We start from the raw sequence: 20,721 nt of genomic DNA on the forward strand, positions 1-20,721 counted from the left end.
TTACGTTTTTCGTATTTTATTTTATTTTATTTTATTTTATTTTATTTTATTTTATTTTATTTTATTTTATTTTATTTTATTTTATTTTATTTTATGTTATTTTATTTTATTTTATTTTATTTTATTTTATTTTACAGAAATCATTTTATTTTTAGTTACCAATAACGGCATTTGAAATATCAAAGGCCGTATTTGAAGTTACTGACTTCAAGGCCATATCTCAGATAACAGATATGAATATAATGACACACTAATGGATCACTCTCTTTCACACATACTTCTTACTGGTTTTTGACCCGATATGTCAGTCAGCCCATGTTATGGACCCTATTTTGTCTATTTTTTTGCACTCTCTCGAAAAAGCTTTCACCTTAAACACTTCATGGCCAGATTGTAGAGTCAGATCATAGTGTGCACTTATGTTTTTCACAAGCTTTTCTGAGTTATTTTTTTATTTCATCTCACAGGCAATAATAAACAGCACTATCACCCCGAACATGACCTTCACGAAGACGTCTCACAAGTTTGGGCAGTGGGCAGACAGCCGTGCCAACACAGTGTATGGGCTGGGCTTCTCCTCTGAGCATCATCTGGCCAAGGTGGGTGGATTTATTTCTCTCTCCTTCTTTTCTCTCTTTCTCTCTTTCTCTCTTTCCGGTCTTGCTATCTCTCATTTTCTTCACTGTGTCTCTGGAGGTCTTGTTCTCCCTTTCTTTCGTTTTCTTCCACCCCCTGTGTTTCTGTGCTGGGGAACACCTACACACTGTGCCCTAATGAGGAGCTGTACAGTCATCGGTGCGTGGGAGGCTTCTTCTGTGCAGTGCTTTCCTCTCTTTCGCTCCTCTATCTCTCGCTCCTCTGCATTATGATGATGCACTGTCAGGAGCTGGGGGTAGAAAACCTCACCACCTCTTCTCGTCTTCCTCTTCTCCACTTCTTTTTCCATTCTCTCTCACTCTCCTTCATCTCGCTTTCTTTTGCTTTTACATATGTTGTGTTTACTTTGTAAAAAGTGAATTATCGCCATTATTTATTTATCATTTTGAAAATGGTGTGTTCTTTTACCAACCTTCATGTTGTTTCTGATCCTTGTCACTTTAGTTTATGGAACACAAAATTTGATTTTTCTTCAAGATTATTTTGTCCAAAAATAAATAAATAAATAAAAATAATACATTAAATAAAACACATCATATCAGCATGATAAAATTGCAAAGAACAAGTTATTTCTACTTAGTTTAACTTTTTTAAAAAAATCTAACTTTAAGTCTTAATTCTGTCATATTAAATAAAAGCTCAAAATTTTGTAATTTGTAATTAAAACAACAGTAAATAATAAAAATTGCTTAAATTAAATTAAATTAAATTAAAATAATTAAAGGCACCATAACAGCATCATAAAAAATAGCACTGAAAGTTATTTCTACTTGGTTTAATTTTTTTTTTTTTAAATCTAACAAAATAATAATTATAACAATAATTATAAGTAACTTAATTAAGTCAGGTTAATTCAGTCATATTATTAATCAGTAAATATTCAGTCATATTATTATTATTATTATTATTATTATTAAAAAAGTGCACAAAATTTGATGAAAATTTGATAGGTGCTGTCAAAAAAATGCAAAAAATACAAAAAATACATAAATAAAAATAAAATAATACAATAAATAAAACAGATAACAGCATCATAAAATAACAAGTTATTTGTACTTGGTCAAATTAAAAATAAATTATATATTATTATAAATTATATTAAATAAAATAATAATTATAATAATAATTAAGTTTAATTAATGCTTAACCTTAATTAAGTCAGGTTAATTCAGTTATATTAAATATGTGCACAAAATTTTTTCCCACCAATATTCTGCCCAATCCTTGTGACAGGTACTGTTAAAAAATAAATAAATAAATAAATAAATAAATACGACTACTACTACTAATAATAATAATAACATAAAATAAAAAATAAAAGAAATATGACAATAATTGAAACACATTATAACAGCATCATAAAATAGCACTAAACAAGTTATTTCTACTAACTTAAAATAAAAGTAAGAAATAATAAAAATTGATTACAGAATATTCTGGCCACTCCTGATGGCAGTGCTGTCCAAAAATAAAAAATAAATAATATATATATATATATATATATATATATGAAATAATAAATAGAACACACGGTAACAGCTCTGAACAAGTTATTTCCACTAAAATAATAATAATAATAATAATAATAACAACAATAATAATAATTGCTTAAAAAATAATAAAATAAATGAAAAGCCCCACAGAAGCATCATAAAATAGCACTGAACAAGTTATTTCTACTTGGTTTAACTTATAAATGTATATATATATATATATAAAATAAAACAATAATTATAATAATATATATAACTTCATTAAGTCAATTCAGTCAATTCAGTCATAAACAAGTGACCTGTTTCTATAATAACAAAGGCCTTAATTTTTGAGACACTACTACCTTATTTCGGTTAGCTGCCAAAGAAAAATTGATACTGACTTTTTTTTTAGTTTAGGATTTTCCATATAATTTTGATATTTTATTGAAATTTAGCTTAATTTTAATTAACATAAAGTTTTTAGTTTTAGTTAAAAATAGCACAAATAATCAATGGCCATATCTCAGCTTACAAACTCCAGTCTCCAATAAGAGATCTGTACGAGTATGATGATACAATAAGGGACCACACTCTTTCACACACTATTTATTGCTGGCTGCTGACCCAGTATTTCAATCAGTTCATATTATGGGCCTTATTTTACCTGTTTTCTGTTTTCTCAAAAAATCATTGCTGCAATCCATCTCTCTCTGAGGTGTATTCACTCAAGATCTGATGTTTAAACATTATTAATGAAACACCGTAGCCCTGGCCCAAAAGTGTACAGCAGTTTCTCCGCTGGATATTCAGAGGGAAATGCTGCAGTCCTTCTAGAGCTCTGGAAGCTTTAATGGGAGCAGTTTATATTGGGAACGGTGACCATCGCTCCTGTTTTAGCAGAGATACTGCATATCCACTCTAAAATAGTTCTTCCATTTAAACACATAAACATGATATCCTTATTTCTGTTGCTACATACAATATTAAAAAAAGTCACCAGCATAAATTGCATTTTGTATGCATCAGGCTTTATTTAGCAGCCAGCGGAAAGATCTTGCTGGCTGATGTGATTCATCAGCTGGACCATTGAAACCAACACCAAACTAGCACTCACCAGCCACTAAAAATCCACTTAATGTGATGATTAAAACCTGTTTCTCTTCTCAGTTTGCAGATAAATTTGCAGAGTACAAGGAAGCGGCCAGGATGGCCAAGGAGAAGTCTCTAGAAAAGATGGAGCTGGCAAGTTCGCCCTCTCAGGTATATGGATGGGCCTGTCATTCTAGAAAATATATACAGTAATCCTAATCCATAATTGTTTTTTGCTATCAGTATATTTTCCATTTAAGATTTATTCTTGTCAGTCTAACCAGTATAGAAGAATGACATCTGTAAAGTCTGTGCACAACATTTCAGTCTCTGAGGGAAATGATTCTCTGACAAAAATGTAGTTTTTCTAAATCCCACCATTGTAATTAGCAGCTTAACGGTTGTATATGTAAAAGAAGATTATGTAGTGACTATGTGAGGGTGCAACAAATAACCCACCGATTTATTGTTTTTCACAGGAATCTCCTGCTGACATTCATTCTCCCCTGACTCCACCCGTCACTGCGGACCTCTGCCGAATCAACGGCACGGGTGATGACGTCACTCTGTCTGACGTGTCACCGAATTCTATGCTCCAATCAGATCTTTCCCCGACCACGCCCACTCTTGCACACAGGTAACTGGGGCTTGATGTAGAATCTGTCACAATTATTTCTTTCATTTCTGCTCAAAACTTTCAAGTTTTTAAGATGATATGAGAGATATCGATTCAAGGTATGAGTTGATGTCAGTCAACGTTTGATTTTTAATTGTGATTCTCACCCTCGGGCCATCCAAGATGTAAATGAGTTTGTTTCTTCATCAGACCAGATTTGGAGAAATTTTGCATTACATCAGAGAGTGGGTGCTGTCAGAATGAGAGTCCAAACAGCTAAAAACATCAAAATTATCCACACGACTCCAGTCCATAAATTAATGTCTTAAGAAGTGAAAATCCATAATTAAAGGAGACTTTGCCCCTTTGTACAATGTGGAAAATAAGTCTCAGGTGTCCCCAGAATGTGTCTGTGAAGTTTCAGCTCAAAATATCCCATAGATCATTTATTATATTATCTAAAAAATGGCTATTTCGAGTGAAAGTAGAAATATGCTGTTTTTGTGCATGTCTCTTTAAATGCAAATGAGCTGTTGCTCCTCACCCCCTTTTCCATAACAGCTTTACAGCTCGTATCTCAGATACTCTTCCTAAAACATCTGTTTGGTTTTGATTATCATGTCTATTGCGCTGAAATAATGCGTTTTATACCATATTAGTTTAAACTTCTGATATAGGGTTTTATGAGCGCACACATCTGTAGCACGTGAAAAGAAAGCGGCTGTTACACAACATGTGAGTACTAAACTAAGTTCTCTTTCAGGTCTTATTGTGCTTAAACGGTCAAAAACACACAAGTTTATGTTAAAAACACACAAGAGTTACAAAAGCAGTTCTGTCTATGAAGCTAAACAGCTGAGAAAGAAATCGCATCTGTGTGGCAACAGCGTAATATACAGTAAGTAAATCAATCAATCCACTGCTCTCTTGTCTTCTCTGAGGCTGGGACTCTAAATAGTGTTGTGGGCTCATCTGTGCAGCCAACGACAGAACAGTTAGCATGCTTTGCTTGAAGTTTTGTCGTGGCGTTAGAACTGGTACACCGCTGTCGCTTGTGAAAATACAATGGTGGCACCGTGGCTGGAAACGTGCAGATTAAGGGGCGGTAATATTATAATTAGATCCCCTTTCTAGGTCATGGGGGGAATGAAATCTGAGCTTGTTTTTTCACGTTTGCAGAGAAAGGCGAAGTTACTGAGTTGTCGTTTTTCACATTTTCTGGATTGGTCGATACACTGGGGACCCGATCATAGCACTTAAACATGGAAAAAGTCCAATTTTCTTGATATATACCTGCTTTAAAAGGTTCTTCACAGCAATGCCATTGAAGAACCATTTTTGGTTCCACAAAGAACCATTCAGTCAAAGGTTTTTAAGGAACCATCTCTTTCTTACCTTTTTATAATCTGAAGAACCTTCTTTCACCACAAAGAACCTTTTGTGAAACAGAAAGGTTCTTCAGATGTTAAAGGTTCTTTATGGAACCATTTAAACAAAAAAGGTTCTTCTATGGCATCATGAAGCACCTTTATTTTTTAAAGGTGTTTTTCACTTTAAACCGTCGCTTCTGGACAAAATACGAGTTTATAATCCATAATCACTCTTCCTCAAGCGAGACACTTCCTTCCTTGTTGTCTTCTCACATCAAAATCAACCGAGAGTTTAGAGCTGTTTTGGACTGTTTTTGCTCACAAGCGGTGCTTGATCTGTGCTTATTTCTCTCCTGATTCAGGCAATATGACCTTTTCACCGGAGAAAGCTATATTACGGAGAGAGAACTTCATATAGAGACGTTAAAAACAGACTTTTTAGTTAACAGACATGCAACTTTCACAAGATGTTAATTGATGGACTGGAGTATTGTGATGTTTTTATCAGCTGTTTGGACTCTCAATCTGACGGCACCCATTCACTGCATAAGATCCAAGTGATATAAAACTAAATTTCTCCAAATCTGTTCCGATAAAGATGAACTCATCTACACCTTGGAGGGCCTTTGGGGTGAATACATTTTCTGAAAACTGTCATTTTTCACTATTTCTTTAAATGTTTAGCAAATAGTTGAGCTCAAAATGAACATAAACGTTCACAATTTACATTATAATATTGTGATCCCTAAATTCACTTGGAGCATTTTAAATGATTGGTTTTAGACTTGAATGATTTAAAATATTTGAATTCTATGTTTTCGTTAATACCATCCCTAGTTGCGTCCCTAGTTTAATTAAAGATTTATGTAAAAGTAGTGTTGAAGTTAGCACCAACAGTTGCAAGTTCATTGCGCTTTTCTCAACCACTTTTAAATTATTTACAGTGTGCGCATTCACACACTTGTTAACATGAGTATGTACTCAGCAGCTTTTTTAGCCTGACTGCAAAAGCAACATTTAGAGCCCATTTCATAGTCTCTAGATGCTTGAATTTTAATTAGTTGAGCAATTCTGTGCTGCAGGTTCAGAAATAGCATCCCACCATTTCTTACATAATCTCAGGTTAATGTTTCACTCTCACCTGCCACTTGAAAAATGCTAACCGATTATTGGACGTAAATGCACAGTGGACCAAACCGCATTCAACACCCACACTGCAGCTCTCTTTCACAGCTATGTTTTGTCAGAATTTTAGAAGCATGCATCAATAACTATATGTTTTTTTCACTGCAATAATATGTCCAAACAAGTCAGAATTATATAATACAGTGGCATGTTTTCAGCCCAGAGCAAATGTGACTTACGAAGATGGAGGCGGCGTCATCTGTTTCTGAGCCTTTGCAAAATGAGTCAGAAAACCCACTAAGTCAACACAACCTTTTTGCTTACAATGTGACCTTAAACAGGACTGTGTTTTGTCCACGTGAATTCCTATTTTTGTGAACAAATTCATATGGTGTTTTCTGTGTGTGTGTTTTTTTTTTCCAGACACGTGCTAAAAACTTGCCAAGTCTGCTCCTACTGATAGCACCATTTCACAGCTGTTTGACATGACTACAATGATTCTTATGCAACAATGACTGTAGATGCAACTTAATTCTATCTGGAAATCTGTTATTATTTTTAGACAGATATGCACACTTATGTCAGCAGAACTCTCGTGATGTTGTGTTTTATTAGTTTGTGTTTTGAAATCCTTTGTAGAGAAATAATTTTCTGATCTTTCCTGCAACTTTCTGGGAGAATCTTTGCATCCTTTGTGACTTTGTTTTATGGTCTTTTTGTATCAAGTTGTGTTTCCTAAGGTTGATATTTGTAAATCTGAGAAAACCTTTTAATACCTTTATTAAATGTCATTCCACTTCAATTTCTCAGTTTGCTGAAGTTTTCCAATTTGAATTTTAACAATGAATTTTCTGTAAAACTGGTTGAGTGTAAGTGATCTTAGGCTACGTTCACACTGCAAGCAAATGTGGCCCAAATCCAATTTTTTTGCTCACATGTGACTCAGATCTGTTTTTCTTATGATAGTGTAAACAGCACAAACCACATGAAATCTGATCTTTTCTATTCCAGTTTGTGCCACTTCCATATGTGGTACTAAATCTGACACAGGTCAGATGTCGGACATCGGAATTCACGTGACTTTCACGTCAATCTAGATCAACATTCAAAGATTTTACATACTCAACGTTATCAAGACAGTTGCGAAAAGTATTCAGTGGAAGTGGAACTCTATATACAAGCAAAATGAGGGCTCGTATCATAAAAGTTTCAAAACTCTTCTGTCACATCCATGTCTTTATTTTTCATACTGCCTGAGCATAATTTCGCCGTCTTCCGCGGCGGATCACACGATAAATAAACGCATAATCGCTTACTTTATATCCTTCGTGTTTACTTTCATATGACAGCGCGCTACCAAAGTGTTGCCAAGTCCAGAGTTTTCCCGCACAATTGGGCTACTTTTTTACTGTTGCCGCGGGTTGTTTTTTTAACTCAGTGGGTTGAAGCGACCTCACTAACAGGTCATTTATCTCCAGTACGCGAATGGGCTAGTTTTGGACTGGTTTTGAGAAGCAATTCGGCGAATTTTGTTTTGAAAACCTGGCAACCCTGTTCGTATTGTTTTTTTTTCCAGTTCAGAACCATGATCTGTTCACACTGGAAATCTGATATTGGCCACATTTAATACAACAATGTGAACAGCTATACATTAAGGCTAGCAGTGTGAACTTAGCCTTAGTGAAACAAAGACTCCATTCACACTGCAGGCAAATATGCCCAGATACGATTTTTTGTTCACATGTTTCAACTCAGATCTGTTTTTGTCATGACAGTGTGAACAGCACAAACAACATGGAATCTGATCTTTTCAATTCCGATTTGTGGCACTTCCATATGTGGTACTAAATCTGACACAGGTCAGATGTTTTGCAATGTGACCACAGTCTGAACAGTCATAATTTACGTCACTCTAGATCGACATTCATCATAATTCTGTGATTTTACATACCCAAAGTTATGAAGACAGTTGCGAAAGGTAATCAGTGGACGTGTGATGTGTCAGAACTCATAAGTATTACGGTGACAACTCTATATACAAGCTAAATGAGGGCTTGTATCATAAAAGTTTCAAATCTCTGCTGTCTTCTGTCACATCCGTGTCTTTACTTTTCATATTGCCTGCACATAATTTTGCTGGCTTTTGCAGCAGATCACACTATAAATATCGCATAATCGCTTACTGAATGTCCTCCACGTTTACGTCCGAATGACGGCGCAACACGCAAGTGTTGCCAAGTCCAGAGTTTTCCCATTGCCGTGGGTTGTTTTTCAACTACGTGGGTTGAAGCGACCCCACTAATGGAATATTTTCCCCCGGTATGCAATTGGGCTAGTTTTGGACTAGTTTTGAGAAGCAATTCAGTGGATTTTGTTGTGAAAACCTGGCAACCCTGTTCATATTGGGTTTTTTTTGCACATGCAAGTCAATTCAGAACCATGATCTCTTCACACTGGAAATCTAATATTGGCCACATTTAAAACAACAATGTGAACAGGTATACAAAAAATTGAGCACTCGCAGTGTAAACGTAGCCTTAGTGAAGCAAAATTTCCTTTTAGTTTTGCTACTGATAATTACCACTTTAATATTATGTGAGACTTTCGTTCCCTTAAAGATGACCTGACAAAATTCCCCTTCAAAAATACTGTTCCTGTCAGTTGATGAATGTGTAAAGGTGTTTATGGGTCATAGATTAGCCTGTAGAGTGTATTTGTTCTGCTTTGGCTTTTATTACATGGTGAGTGATTTGAAGGCATTTCTTCAAACAGTAATTCTCTCACCCACAGTCTTGTGCAGTACATTAAAGTGAGTGTTGAGGGCCGCTTGGGCAGTTGCCACAGTGTAGTGAATCACATTTACAGTGGGGCTTAATATGAGACGTACAGCAAAACGTGTGATACGCCAATCAATAGTCTTAAAACTTCATTAAGAGCTGCTCTTTAGGTGGCATATGGAAAAAAATCCAATTTATTGGTGAACTAAAATGTATACATTTGACAGAGAGGTGTGAGTCCGTTGAAATGATATGCATGTTGATTACTGGGCTGCTGGAGCTCTGAATAGAAGAACGATCAGATGGAGATTGTTTATTGATTCACATTCAGCAGGCCTGAAGGACAGCCACACTGACATTAGGCTCTTCTTTGTTGTTATATAATGTGGACAGCCAAATGCTTCTGTGCACCTGCTAATACACAATGGCCCTTTAAAATAAGACGCTCAGATTAATATTTCATATATAATGCAATGACATATGTTTTAAAGTATAGCGTAAAAGTCCAAATACACTTATTATATATGAAATGAGAGGCTTGAAAGACTTGAATTCAAATTAAAATAATTTATTACATGTATAAATCACAAAAATACATCATAAATACGATTTAAATATTGAGAACGAAATAAAACGGAAGGATAAAATAAAAAAAATATATTTAAATCTTCAACCACTTTAGACTAAAATATTATTATATATATATATATAGTGAAGATAAGTCCAGAAAGTTGCACTCAGCAAATTCCCCTCAATATTACAATGAAAACTGTTAGATCCAAGTCTATATTTAATAAAAAAAAAACTGAACAAGCATTTAAACAGTCTATAATATACAACATATTTTGACTTACCAGACTGAAGTCCCTGTTTCTCTTAGCTTGAAGCTGAAACTCTCATCTTCTCTCCTCTCTTTCTCCCGCAGATGAGCATTTCTTCTCCTTGTGTGCGGCATTTTATAGCCATGTGTGTCTCCAGCCCGTTGTGTCACAGCTTCAGTAGGAGTCGGAGTGTGTGGGTTGAGGTGTTGTCTGTCAGAACGGGGGTCGGGGGAGGAGGCGATCACGTCAGCCGCAGCAGAGGTGGTGGCACTGGGGGAGATGAAAGGGAATTGGCGTCGCTCCGTAGCGTAGGCGATAAAGCTGAGGACTCTTGTTGGTTCGCTACACGTGTTTGAGTGCTGGTTGCGTGGTTAAGCTGGGGTGGAGTGCGTGGCGGGAGGCAGTAGGATGTGTGATGAGATGTTAAGCAGGATGACAGCGGATGGGATTCCTCATTATGTGTTGGTTGGTTGGTGTTTGCTGGCCCTGTGACAGCATCGCAGTTTATTTTTTTGTCAGTACATGAGGATCAGAGCACATTGTTAATTTATGCTTGATTTTGTTTGTCACCGCATGAAGAACACAGATGGACTGATGAGAGATGGTCATTGCGCAACCAAAGAATGAGCTTCTTTCTTTTGTCTTTGAGACTTGAGTCTCTTTATAATCATTAGTTGACATTTTGCTTTGGTCTATTTCAGCTTGTCACATTCCATCAGTCTTTTTAGTGTAATAATTATGCAAATGATATAGAACTTGGACTTTGTAATAACCCTTGTTAATTGATCTTGAACTGCGTCCAAGTCTTGGTAAAACACAGAAAGGTCAAATTAAAAACCTCTTGTACCCAAATCCAACTTTAATTACAGTCACGGTTAAACTGCCGTTCCTCCTACGTCCACTTCAACACACAGTCTGCAAAAGAGTTTTTAAACTGGGGTCCTTGGACCACCAGAGGGCCATAATTTAGTGCTTGGGGATTTGTGGATCATTTGAGGGAAAAAAATACAAAACATTTTTAAGGGTGTTTTAAGATACAGTACTGTTCAAACAGTTGGGGTCGATAAGGTTTTAAAATGTTTATGAAAGAAGTTGATCAAAAATGATGGTAAAACTTTTTTCATGTCGTTACTCCAGATTTCAGTGTCACGTGATCCTTCACAAATCATTCTTATGTGCTGATTTGACGCTCAAGAAACATTTCTTATTATTTTTCAATGTTACAAGCCGTTTTTCATCAGTTCTTTGTTTCTTTTAAAAAGAAAGTGAAAAAGAATTGTAACATAAATTCCTTAACTTTATCAAACTTAACTTTGATTAATTTAATGCACCCTTGCTGAATAAAAATATAAAAAACAAAAAAAAATCCTTTTGATTCCAAAACTTTGAATGGTAGTATAAGATATTAATTAAACTTAATATGAAATTACTGTTTAATTCTGGTCTTTGAAAACTGGTCAGAAATAATAATTCTAGTTATATTATGCTATTGACAGTCGTAGTTTGTTTTAAACATTTATACATCTTATATTAGTGTACTTAATACAAAGCAATATTCTCAAGATACTATTTTAATCATTTGTGCTGGCTTCAGTACTGTGACAATATAAAAGTTAATCGTTCAGTTTTAGAAAAAAGTATTTATAATCCCTATTGAAAAAAAAAACAGCATATGCTGGTTAACTGTTTTGAAGCATGGCAGTTGGTTTGAGCTGGTTTAAGCTGGTCCTTAGTTGGTTATGAGCTAGTTATGAGCTGGTCATGTGCTGGTCCTAAACAGCTCCTAAACAGCTCGGAACCAGCTTATAACCAGCTCAGGACTAGCTTAAACCAGCTGAAACCAGCTGCCATGCTTCAAAAAATACCTAACCAGTTTTTTATTTTTCAACAGGAATACCATTCTTTGTATTTTTACACACAGTATTTAAAGCGATAGTTCACCCAAATATGAAAAGTCTGTCATTAATTACTCACCCTCATGTCGTTTTAAACCTATAAGACCTTTGTTCATCTACAGAACACAAATTAAGATACTTTTGATGAAATCCAAGAGCTTTCTGACCCTGCATAGGCAGCAACACAACTGACACATTCAAGGCCAAGAAAGTTAGTAAGGACATAATTAAAATACTCCATGCAATTAAATTTGAGGCTACGAGAATACAAGAAAACAAAAATAACAACTTTATTCAACAATTTCTTCTCCCTTTAAGCCTTTATACGTGAAAATATATAGCTGCCTTTATATTTCACTGTAAAAAACAGTTTGTTGAGTCAACTTAAAATACTTTATATTTTAAGTCCAGTGTACTCAGAAAAATTTGGTCAACTTGATGTTGAATGTTAAGTTGTATTAAGTGGCAACTTATATATTTGGGTTGATTCAACTCAAAAATTTAAGTCAGCTGGGTAACAAGCCCAGCTTTGAAGTTTAACAAAATGCATTTTTAGCTTAAGTTGTGACTTAACAACTAAACTTTTCAAGTTGCCTGAACTTATTTGAGTTGACTGAACTTAAAATTTTAAGGGAGCAGGGTAACAAATTATTTTAAGTTGACTCAACGAATTGTGTTTTTTTTGTTGTTGTTTTTTTACAGTATAGCTTCCTCACAGAGGAATGTTGGGGTACTTTGAGGATAGTAAGTTTGAAAACCCCTGGTCTATAGATTGAATCCTCAGTCTAAAATGGACATGGACAATCAAGGATATAAGTCATTCAAGTTGGTTTTTAATTTTTTTCTTTTTCTTTTACAGCCCGACTACCAACAAACACTGGGAAGCAGAGCTCGCGGCACTAAAGAGCAACAATGCCAAGCTCACAGCTGCTCTGCTGGAGTCCACGGCCAACGTCAAACAATGGAAACAGCAGCTAGCAGCTTATCAGGAGGAGGCTGAAAGGCTACACAAACGGGTGAGGAGGGGGAGGGTTGACCTTTACCATTTGTAACTCCATATCAAGAACATACCATTCTGCAGTTCAATAGATCTAGTCTTGTCTTGAACTAAAACTGTCTGTGACAGTGTTGATGGAGTGTTCACACTGACAGTGAATTAATTTAGTGTCTGCATTTTCATTGGTTGTTACTGTTGCTGCTCATTCACAAGTTCAACTCTGCTCAACTTTTTTCTTTTTTTCCATGGCCTCACAAAAAAAGACTTTACCAAATCACTCTCAATCAATGTGCCTTATGTTTAGATCTTTGTAACTAAATTTGCAAAAAGCAACAACTGTTTTTATCTTTGTTCTGCAGGTTTCAGAATTGGAAAGTCAGAGTAGTCAAACCAATGTGATCAAATCCCAGAAAACGGAGCTGAACCAAACAATAGAGGAGCTGGAGTGCACATTAAAGGCAAAAGAAGAGGTACTAGTTGTACTGTATGTTTTATTAGCTTTGCAGAATTGTTCTATGCTGTTTAAAATGTCTTTCCTGTGTGTTCTTCATAGGAAATGGTGCGATTGAAAGAAGAAGTAGAAAATGCAAAGCAGCTTCAAACTCAGAAAGATGAACTCACCAAAAAGTTAGAGGTACGGACTGTCTTAAAAAATGTACATATATATATAAAAGTCTGGGGTCAGTATGAATTTTGAATTAAATTAAAATTTTGATTCAGTGAGAACCAAATTTTAAATTAATCGAAAGACATTGATAATGTTAAAAAAGATTTCAATTAGCTGTTTTTTTTTTTACTATCTATTCATCAAATAATTCTGAAAAAATGTACCACAGTTTTCACAATGTATATGGAATATTGGCAGCCGAAAAATCAGCTTTACTATCACAGGATAGTAGTGTATATTTTAAAATATACACTACTACTAGTCAAAAGTTTAAAAACAGATTTTTAAATGTTTTTTTTTTTTTAAAAGTCTCTTCTGCTCAGCAAGCCTGCATTTATTTGATTCAAAGTATAGCAAAAACTTTTTTTACTATTTAAAATAATTGTTTTCTTTTTGAATATATTTTAAAATGTAATTTATTTTTTATTATTATTGTGATTTCAAAGCTAATTTTTCAGCATCGAAGAATCATGTGACTGGAGTAATGATTCTAAAAATTCAGCTTTGAAATCACAGTAATACATTTTAAAATATATATTTAAATAGAAAGCAGTTATTTTAAATAGTAAAAATATTTCAAAATGTTACTGTTTTTGCTGTATTTTGGGTAAAATAAATGCAGTTTTGATGAGCAGAAGAGACTTCTTTAAAAACATAAAAAATCTCACTGTTTAAAAACTTTTGACTGTAGTGTATTCCAATAGAAATCAGTTATTGTCACTAAATTAATGCAGATTAATTGAAGAGAAATGGCGTATGTGTTACAGGAGACAGATGTGCGGAATAAGGAGCTTGAGGAGCAGTTGGCTGATCTGGAGCAACGTCTGGAGTCAAGTCAAGTGGATCAGGAGAACCTCCGCAAGAACCTCAAAACCCTGCTGGAGATTCTGGACGGAAAGATCTTCGAGCTGACAGAGCTGAGAGACAACCTAGCTAAGCTCATAGAGGACAGCTAGACTCCTCCGCCTCTCGCCTCAAAACTTGACTGATTTTGATGCCACTTTCCTCCTTTACGAAATACACAGCGTCCGATTCAGGCCGAGAGAGTCTGGTGTACTTTCGAGCACCGTCTCGACCGTCTGACTCTCTTTCACTCACTTACACGGAATGATTAACCTTTGGTTGCACTTGATTTTGTATTTTTGAGGTGGGTTCATTCTTTTCAGTGCCACTGCTACCTACCGAATTTTATTGTCGACAATACACCTGTACTTTTATCGATGTTTCCTTGAATTTCCCCCCTGAATTAGGCAGCCTGCAAAGAACATGGCTGCATGTAGGCTCCTACTTTTTAAAGGTGCTGGTTTCGTGTGCCTGGCTGTTGGCGTTCATGGACGTTTCTTATGCTGCTGAGGACACTACACTGACTGGATCTTCAGTCGTATTTTAAGACTGGATATTCAGAGCCATATGTCGTAGCCAAATGTTATTGGCTTGCCTCTTCCCCTTCATGGAAACTGCCTCAATGTTCAGTCAGTCAAAGTTTCAGGATACTCAACCGCTGACCTAAAAAGCTCTAGATATTTAGAGACGTAGATGTGGCATATATGCTTTAGGCCTGTAATATACACTGAGCAATATTAGTGTGAGCGTCTGTATGCCAGATTAGTGCGAGCCACCTCAATGCATCCGTCAGGTACTCAAACAGTCGATGGACAGGATGAATTTTTGGTCTGTTGTAGGTAAACTCTGGATTTGTCCGATGACCAGTGTAATGCTTTTGGATCGTATTGGCCTTATAATAACCCGTATCTATACATTTTTCAGGATTTTCTTGAAGACGAGGATCTTCCTTTGTTTGTTGACTTACCAAATGCAATTATGTACTCGATTCCTTACGATTTTCAATAACAATATTATTGTAATATTTAAAAAGTCCATCCTGCTGATGGGTATTACGATACATAGATCACTGTCAGTATGATTGTATTTATATGTGGGAAAATTCTGTTTTAAATTTCCCAATGTTAATAAAGACTATTTAAAGATATCTCGCCACATTGTTCTTTAGAAACGAAGAGAGAGAATGACAGCGTGACTCATCGAGGTTTTATAACATTAAGACCCACAATCTGTGAGAGAAAAATCAATTTTCTCCTCACAGAGCCATTTGCATTAAGGACAGGGCTGTTATTTAAATTCATGGAAACCAGAACAAAATTTGGGCTCAGAGAGTAAGCCTTACAATAAAGGATCCGCAGTGGGTCTTCCTTTGTCACAGGACCCTTAAGAACATTCCTTTCTTTTCTCCAACGCCTGCATAAAGTACATTATAGCAACATCAGAGGAAAGGAGAGAAAGAAAAAAAAAAATTCAGTGGCTTCATTTTTGTCCATAACAATATATATATATATATATATATATATCTTTTAACTGTTCATGGTTTATTACATAAAGGTTTTTAGTTTTTTTAAAAATATTTTTTTCATCATAAAAATTCCCTTAGTGATTTTGTTAATTGAAATGGCTGTTTTAAAATTAGGCTTTCCCGATATATCAAGGTTTTTCAAAGCAATGGTCCTTGAAGGTTAGCTTCACAAAAGCAGCTTTTTCATTGGCATTATCTTCTCTACACTGTCCACAAACACGTTCAGCATATCAGTGTGTGTGGTAGAGTAACGCAACCGAGTGGTGCAAGTACCACAAGTCTTCAGTTGGGTTCGAGCGACACCTTGTGGTTAGAAGTAGTACTAGAACAGAATTAATGTCGTTTAGCTCTATGCTGGTGCCCCAAAGGCAGAGATGTTCTAATGATAATGGCTAACGAAAACAAGGAACATCATCCTGATCATGATGCCAGCTGTATCCAGGTGCATCAGGCCCTTGTGGGATAAACAGATCAGAGCGGAAAATTAAAATTAGAGGTCAGTATATACATATTTATTTAACCTTCACATAACATTTCTTCTCCAGCATAAACATAAACATCATCAATCACTCTCATCTGCTTTATGATTTTAAGCGTTCATCAATACGTCAGTTTGTTCAATAAGTCAAAATTATTTGTAATATTTCTAGCAAATATAAAAATGCATTGCAAAATGACATTATTTTGTGTTGGGGCTACACTAAAAATGTTTTATTTCATGTATTTATTTATTTTTATTTCAAACACATTTTTAAATGAAGTAATCAGTGTTGTTAGTTGTATCAGCTTAATTTTATTGAGTATTATTCCTCAATGTTACGCAAATATAATCGCTTTTCACCACACTGGCATTAAAACAGCTATTTCTAATTAAGCAAACCAACATACGGGTCATTCTGTAATTAGGGGTACATTTAGAATTTGACAATGTGAAGAAAAAAAGTTTTCTTTTTTCCCAAAAACCCAAACATGATCTTACATAGCTGCTTTGAAACAATCTGTACTGTATAAAGTGCTATATAAATAAAGGTTATCTGTAGGAATATGTACATAAAATACCATCTATGTTTGCTACTGTCCACCATGTTATCTTTACTGGGTAACACAGCTGACAGGTAACTTAGTTGACATTTTTTATGTTATGGGCCTATACTCAACATGGAAGCCTGGACCTACTGAGCATATGGTATGTTTAGAAATATATTTTCATAAAAAAAACACAAGTTTTAGTTAAATTGTCTTGTTAAAATTTGCAGCAATAATACTTGTGTAACACTGCTGACAGTCAATTAATCCACTCTTGACACAGGTTTGCTAGTTTAACCAATATAAGGGGAAAGAGGGAGAACATAACTTCTAATGTTTCATCCATGTGCTTCTAGAGGAAATATCGTCATACTGTGCAAATTACGTGAGAATGGGGCAGACCATTCCTTTTTTATGGGGGTTTTCTAGTGGGTAACTTAGTTGACAATGGTGTTTCAGACACAAATAAAACAAGTTAAATAAAAAAAACACATTATTTTTGAAGTGCACACCCAAATGCCTTGATAACCTAATCTAACTGAACAAAACTATGAACCTAATTTATATTTGAGGTAATTTTCATGCTTAAATGCAGAGTACAATGAGCAACTTTACAAAATCGGACAGCTGAATACCAGGGTTGTATGTGATATGAACATCATTTTTGAACAAAAGATATGGCTTAGTAATGTGATTGGGAAAAATGTATTTGTGTACTAGAAAAATTAGGCATCGGGGATTTATATTGATGAAAATATATTAAAAATATACTCCACGGACATGAGATTTACCCACAATTATAAAATGACCCATACACTAACCAGTAGTTTAAAATGTGATGTTGCCACCCACAATCTAATCATGAGCTCTACTCTCCAGCATTTTTTATACATGACTCTTTTAAATGTCCAGAATAGCTAAAAATTAAACACTTCCTGGTCTTTCACTTCACTCAGAAACATAATAATACTTAATTTCAACATTTAGTCTCTTCACCAAGCCGCAAAGCATGCTGGGAACTAAAAAATTCTGTTAATGCAACAATGATGATTTATGTAGGCCTAGTCCCAAAACAAATGGATTAAGTAAACTAAAATTTTACACATATTTAAGCATATTAATCTCATGGCAATTCGTACATTTTTGACAAGGTGGCTAATTTGTACAAATTCATACGATTTGTGAAGAGTCGTATGGATTTCACAAAATTCACAAATTTGTAGATATTCATACGAAGGACCGCACCTAACCTTAACCGTCACAGAAATCATACAAAATTGTAGGAGTGAGGTCGCCTTGGACCGAACAAAAAATGTACAGCAGTTCATTTTAATTAAGCTTGTTTTAATTAAGTATATTATTTTTTTCACTTTACTGAGCCAGCAGAAAAAATCTTATTGTTGGGCCCTGCAGAAATTACAATGGCAAGAATTGTTTTGTATTGGATATGGATTCTTTCCTCTTCTAAAGAGACTATTGGGATTGAAATGCATTACCTTCCAGTAGAGCTGTTGTAGGTATTGACTATATGTCTAAGCAGCTCAGTCTGAGGACACTGATGAGCCCTTTGGCCCGTCCTAGACTCTGTTCCCCTGCAGATTAAACTGCTCCAGTCTGCTTCATCTCAATCTAGACGTCTTTTAAAATGTTACAGCCAAGGAAAGTAACAGTCGGTTTTTAAAAAACAAACCAGGACAGATACACAGAAACAGGATTACAGTGAACAGTGGGCTGTCTTTGTCATTTCAAGAACAATACATTTGGTAAAGTAAATATTAGTAGGTTATTTTAGACAAATTGAGCAATAAAATTAATAAAAAGGTTGGTATATGTCATTTGATCATTTAGGATGTACTAAGTATTTCACCATCTTAATATAGATATTTCACTCACTGGCAAATCAGTGCAGCATTTCCTAATTTTTATACACCGAGATTACATCCAAAAGTTTGACTGGAATAAAACAGACCTGAATGCTGCAGGGCAGATTAGTTTAGGATGAAACACAGTCAAGGTATTTGTCAGGTTTTTGCATGGTATTTAACCCTTGTTTAAACTTTATCTAACAATCCAAAATATAGCAGTACACAGTAACGCATCAGTTTGTTTTGACTTTGATTTAGAACATTGTGTTTTTTTTTTTATTACCTTTCAGTACAGACTGTGTACACACAACCCAGGATCCCTCAATCGTCGTCTTCACTCGTTTACAGTAACAGGCACAATATAGCCCTCTAGAGTGGACATATAAGTACTACAACACTTTTGTTAATTCATACTTTAACGTCCTTTTATGGAATCTTTTTACTACTCTGGCCTCGAAATATTCATACTTAAACTATTGCAGACTTGCAATCTTCACGTAATATTTGTAGAATGGCTAATCTGCAGCCAGGCATGGCCTGGGCTGATTTGTAATAACAATAATACATTTTTATTTGTTAAGATCACATTAAAAAGTGTCATATAAATATGAATTATAATGTTATTATTATTATATAAACTATTATTATTATGTCAACAATGACTAACACAAACCATTTCAATATTTCTTTTGTAAAAATGATGTAGGTGGGTCTAAATCATTCATCAAAATAAGTTATGATGTACACTGTTGTTCAAAAGTTTGGGATCAGTAAAACATTTAATGTTTTTTAATGGAGGCTCATCAACGCTGTATTTATTTGATCAAAACTACAGAAAAAAATAGTAATATTCTATAATATTATTGCAATTTCTAATACTGGTTGTCTATTTTAATATACTTTAAAATATAATTTATTCCTGTAAAGCAAAGCTGAATTCTCAGCATCATTACTCTTTGGTGTCACATGATCCTTCAGAAATCATTCTAATGTTGGAAGTTGTGCTGTTTGATATTTTTGTGACCTGTGATACTTTTTCAGGAATTTTTGATAAATAAAAAGTTAAGTACAGTGTTTATTCAAAATAGAAATTTTGTGTTACAGTACAGACTACTATTCAAACGTTTGAGTCAGTATTTTTTTTTTCTTTTTTGTTTTTTAAAGACATTAATACTTTTATTCAGGAAGGATGTGTTAAATTGATAAAAAGTGATAGTAAAGATTTTTATTGTTAGAAAAGATTTCTGTTTTGTAAATAGATAATAAATGCTGTTCTTTTTAACTTTTTATAATTTAGAAATTTTTTATGTTATTTTATTTGCAATAATATTTCACAAAATTATTTTTTTCTGTATTTTTTTATCAAATAGATAAATACATGATGAGCATAAAAAAACTTATTTGAAAAACAAAAAACAAAAAAACATTACAAATCTTACTGATCCCAAACTTTTGAATGGCAATTTAACTGTGAATTAACAATACAGAACAAATACAGAAACAAATGCTAGTTATGAAACATTTAGCAACCCAAAGATGCTAAGCCTTTTAAAAAAGTGATAATAAAGATTTTTATTGTTAATAGTTAGAAAAAATTAGGTTGCTTTAACTACTATTTAAATTAATCATTTGGTACAATGCATTTATTGTGTACATGCATGTCTTTACATTGTACTTGTATTTTTTTAAATACCTGTATGTAAATACATTTGTAATTAATTTCTGTAATTACATTTATAGTTACACTGTTGACCCTTCCCTTACACCTTAACCTACCCTTTAACCTACCCATACCACCAAACCTGTCCCTAACCTTACCCGTATCCCACCTCAATAGCAGTAAAAGTGTTTTGCAATACAATATGACCACAATAAGTACATTGCACTTATTTCTTTATGTAAGTACATAGTAGTTAAGGCCACCTAATATAAAGTGTGACAAAGATTTATATTTTGAATAAATGCTGCTCTTT

General features: G+C 34.4%; 1 protein-coding gene across 2 annotated transcripts in view; it reads left to right on the forward strand.

The window, feature by feature from the left end:
* homer1b (homer scaffold protein 1b) overlaps nucleotides 1-15,214 on the forward strand; it is a 37,667-nt gene extending 22,453 nt beyond the window's left edge. For both annotated transcript variants that reach the window (XM_051110632.1, XM_051110631.1), the window contains 7 exons: nucleotides 468-599; nucleotides 3,300-3,392; nucleotides 3,701-3,858; nucleotides 12,685-12,841; nucleotides 13,182-13,292; nucleotides 13,376-13,456; nucleotides 14,257-15,214. In XM_051110632.1, the coding sequence (XP_050966589.1) occupies nucleotides 468-599; nucleotides 3,300-3,392; nucleotides 3,701-3,858; nucleotides 12,685-12,841; nucleotides 13,182-13,292; nucleotides 13,376-13,456; nucleotides 14,257-14,445 (921 nt within the window). In that variant the 3' untranslated portion in view covers nucleotides 14,446-15,214. The remainder of the gene's footprint in view (nucleotides 1-467; nucleotides 600-3,299; nucleotides 3,393-3,700; nucleotides 3,859-12,684; nucleotides 12,842-13,181; nucleotides 13,293-13,375; nucleotides 13,457-14,256) is intronic.
* The last annotated feature ends 5,507 nt before the right edge of the window (nucleotides 15,215-20,721 follow it).

This window comes from Labeo rohita, chromosome 5 (assembly GCF_022985175.1).
Source record: "Labeo rohita strain BAU-BD-2019 chromosome 5, IGBB_LRoh.1.0, whole genome shotgun sequence".
NCBI lineage: Eukaryota > Metazoa > Chordata > Actinopteri > Cypriniformes > Cyprinidae > Labeo > Labeo rohita.